We start from the raw sequence: 2,573 nt of genomic DNA on the forward strand, positions 1-2,573 counted from the left end.
GTCTCACTATGCAGTTCATGCTGCCCTTGAGCTCACTTTGTAGCCCAGGCTGGTCTCAAACTTGCAACAATCCTCCTGTCTCAGCCTCCCAAGTGCTGGGATTACAGGTGTGCACCACCACACCCAGCCAGGTATTCTTGTCTTTGGTAGACGTACAGCTTTAAGTCTGGAGGACATGAGGCCAAAGAAACAACTATGCATGGGTCAGATATTAAAATCAATAGGATAATTATGACTATAGCCAACAAAGGTTTCCACCAGGAGAAGCTAGTAATGCTTTCCACAAAGAGGATAAGGAGGAAGTCCAGGGAATTTCAGAATCTGACATGACATTAACCTGTTGTCTAATATCTTGAACAGCTATTGAGATATTAGCAGAAGGATTAGGAGTGTACATGCAACATTCGACTTTTATAATTGCACACGTACCCCCTTGTGCTGCTGTTAGAATGTCTGATGCCATCTGATTTTGGAGGCTGGCTTGCCTCATTACATTTACTTCATTCGGGAAAGAGAGACCAGCTGTGGTGTGAGGGAGGAGAATCTTAAGTTCAAGACCAACCTGGGTTATATAGCAAGTTTGAAGTTAACCTGGACAACATAGCAAAACTAAAAAAAAAGGTAGTTTTATTTTTTTAAACTAGATTTTATTGGTACATTTTAGATATATATTCATCATAGAAAATTTGTACCTTTACATGATATAACTTTTTTTTTAACCCTATCCCCCTACCCTCCCTTCAGCCCCCTCCTTCCTTCCACATTTTCTTTTTTTTTTGTACCGGGAATTGAGCTCAGGACCTTGTGATTGGCAAGCAGGTGCTATGTTGTACAGGTTAACCTCAAACTTGCAGTATAACCCAGGCTTTATGCTTTGCTTTAGTTGTTGGGTTGTTGTTGTTTTAACTTTGCTAGTAACTATAGCATCCCATGTATTTATCAGTCATTACTTATGTTGTAGGCAACATCTAGACTAAGAGAAAGAGGCTGTGATGGCTGCCTGGCAGGAATTGAAGTTCAGCAGCTCTTCTGCTCTCAAAGTGCAGCAATTCCTGAGCACCAGCTAAAAGAACTGAACGTAAAAATCGATAGTGCTTTGCAAGTAAGTTTTTCAAAATTGGCATATTGATGTTCAAGTGATACAAATGAGGGAAGGAATTAAAGTTGGGATGTTGAACCAATTAGAATGAATAATAAAGTAACAGTTGGAGAATTTCAATAACTGTAGGAATTTAAAATTCCTATTTTCATTGGATTTTATCATATTCAGATCTGCTGTATAATCTTGGTTCTTGAAAATAATTTATTTGCAGGCATATAAGATAGCTCTGGAAAGTTTGGGCCACTGTGAATATGCAATGAAGGCTGGCTTCCACCTGAATCCAAAGGCGATTGAAGCAAGTTTGCAGGTATACTTTTCTGTTTGGTATCTCTTGGGGAGATTTTGAAGATGTTTGCCTCATATAGCATGAACCAGATGTTTTGACAATTGAGCTGTGGGTCACCTGTCTCCTACCCAATTGTTTTCCAGGGCTGCTGCAGCGAGGCGGAAGCCCAGCAGACAGGGCGGAGGCAGACACCCCCGCAGCCCATGCAGTGTGAGCTTCCCACCGTCCCTGTGCAGATAGGATCGCACTTCCTGAAGGGTGTCTCCTTTAACGAGTCCGCCGCCGACAATCTGAAACTTAAGACGGTAGCTTTCCATGGAGTTCTAGCAACCAAGCATAAACGTGGAAATAGAGTTCTTAAGGGGAAGTTAAGGACTTGTGAAGAATATAGGTTTAAAAAACAAGATAGAGCTGGGTGCAGTGGTGATCCCTATAATACCAGCTCCTTGGAAGGCTGAGGCAGAAAGGTTGCAAGTTCAAATCCAGCTGGGCAATTTAGGAAGACCCTGACTCAAATTAAATAAAAGACAGGGCTAAAGTGTAGCTCGGTGGTAGAGCAACTTTGAGTTTTATCCTTAGTTCCCCACCACCAGGACATACTCACACACACACACACTCACTCACTCACTGACTAGAGGTCCAGGAAGAAGACTGGCCTTCCTCAGTAATGTCGGAAAGCACACCCTTTGGTAACTTTTTTCCATTCGTGGTGCTGAACTTCAGAGCCAGAACTTCACACGTGCTGGGCAAGTGATTTACTACTGAGCTGTGCCCCCAGCCCTGTCTTTTAAATGAGACATATTCCAAGCAAGTTCTATTCATAATTTTATTCAAATGTTTAACATAAAAGGTTTGAAAATACCCTGTAACATATTTCTGGAGCCTACATACCTGATCACTTGATCATTCAAAATAAAGTTTTTCTGATTAGTATTTAGTTTTAATAGGTAATTTTGATTTCTTATTTGTAGAGATTCAAAATCTCTAAATTCCTCAGCCACTTCACTACCTTTTCTGCTGGTATACATAAAAATTATATGTGTAGCCAGCTATGGTGATACGGGTATATTAATCCCAGCTACTCAGAAACTGAGGCAGGAGGATCACAGATTCAAGGCTGACCTGGGCCACTTAAAAAAACACTGCCTCAAAGGAAAAAAGAACAATCTCAAAGGGTGAGATGTA

At 41.1% G+C, this 2,573-nt stretch overlaps 1 protein-coding gene across 1 annotated transcript in view; it reads left to right on the plus strand.

Moving 5' to 3' along the window:
• The window catches only part of Kiaa0355 (KIAA0355 ortholog), an 89,674-nt gene that overhangs the window by 60,435 nt on the left and 26,666 nt on the right, over positions 1-2,573 (plus strand). The window contains exons 4-6 of the mRNA XM_013522293.1: positions 962-1,102; positions 1,314-1,409; positions 1,532-1,843. Of these exons, the coding sequence (XP_013377747.1) occupies positions 962-1,102; positions 1,314-1,409; positions 1,532-1,843 (549 nt within the window). The remainder of the gene's footprint in view (positions 1-961; positions 1,103-1,313; positions 1,410-1,531; positions 1,844-2,573) is intronic.

Source organism: Chinchilla lanigera, unplaced genomic scaffold, assembly GCF_000276665.1.
Source record: "Chinchilla lanigera isolate Chin_1 unplaced genomic scaffold, ChiLan1.0 scaffold00067, whole genome shotgun sequence".
Lineage (NCBI taxonomy): Eukaryota > Metazoa > Chordata > Mammalia > Rodentia > Chinchillidae > Chinchilla > Chinchilla lanigera.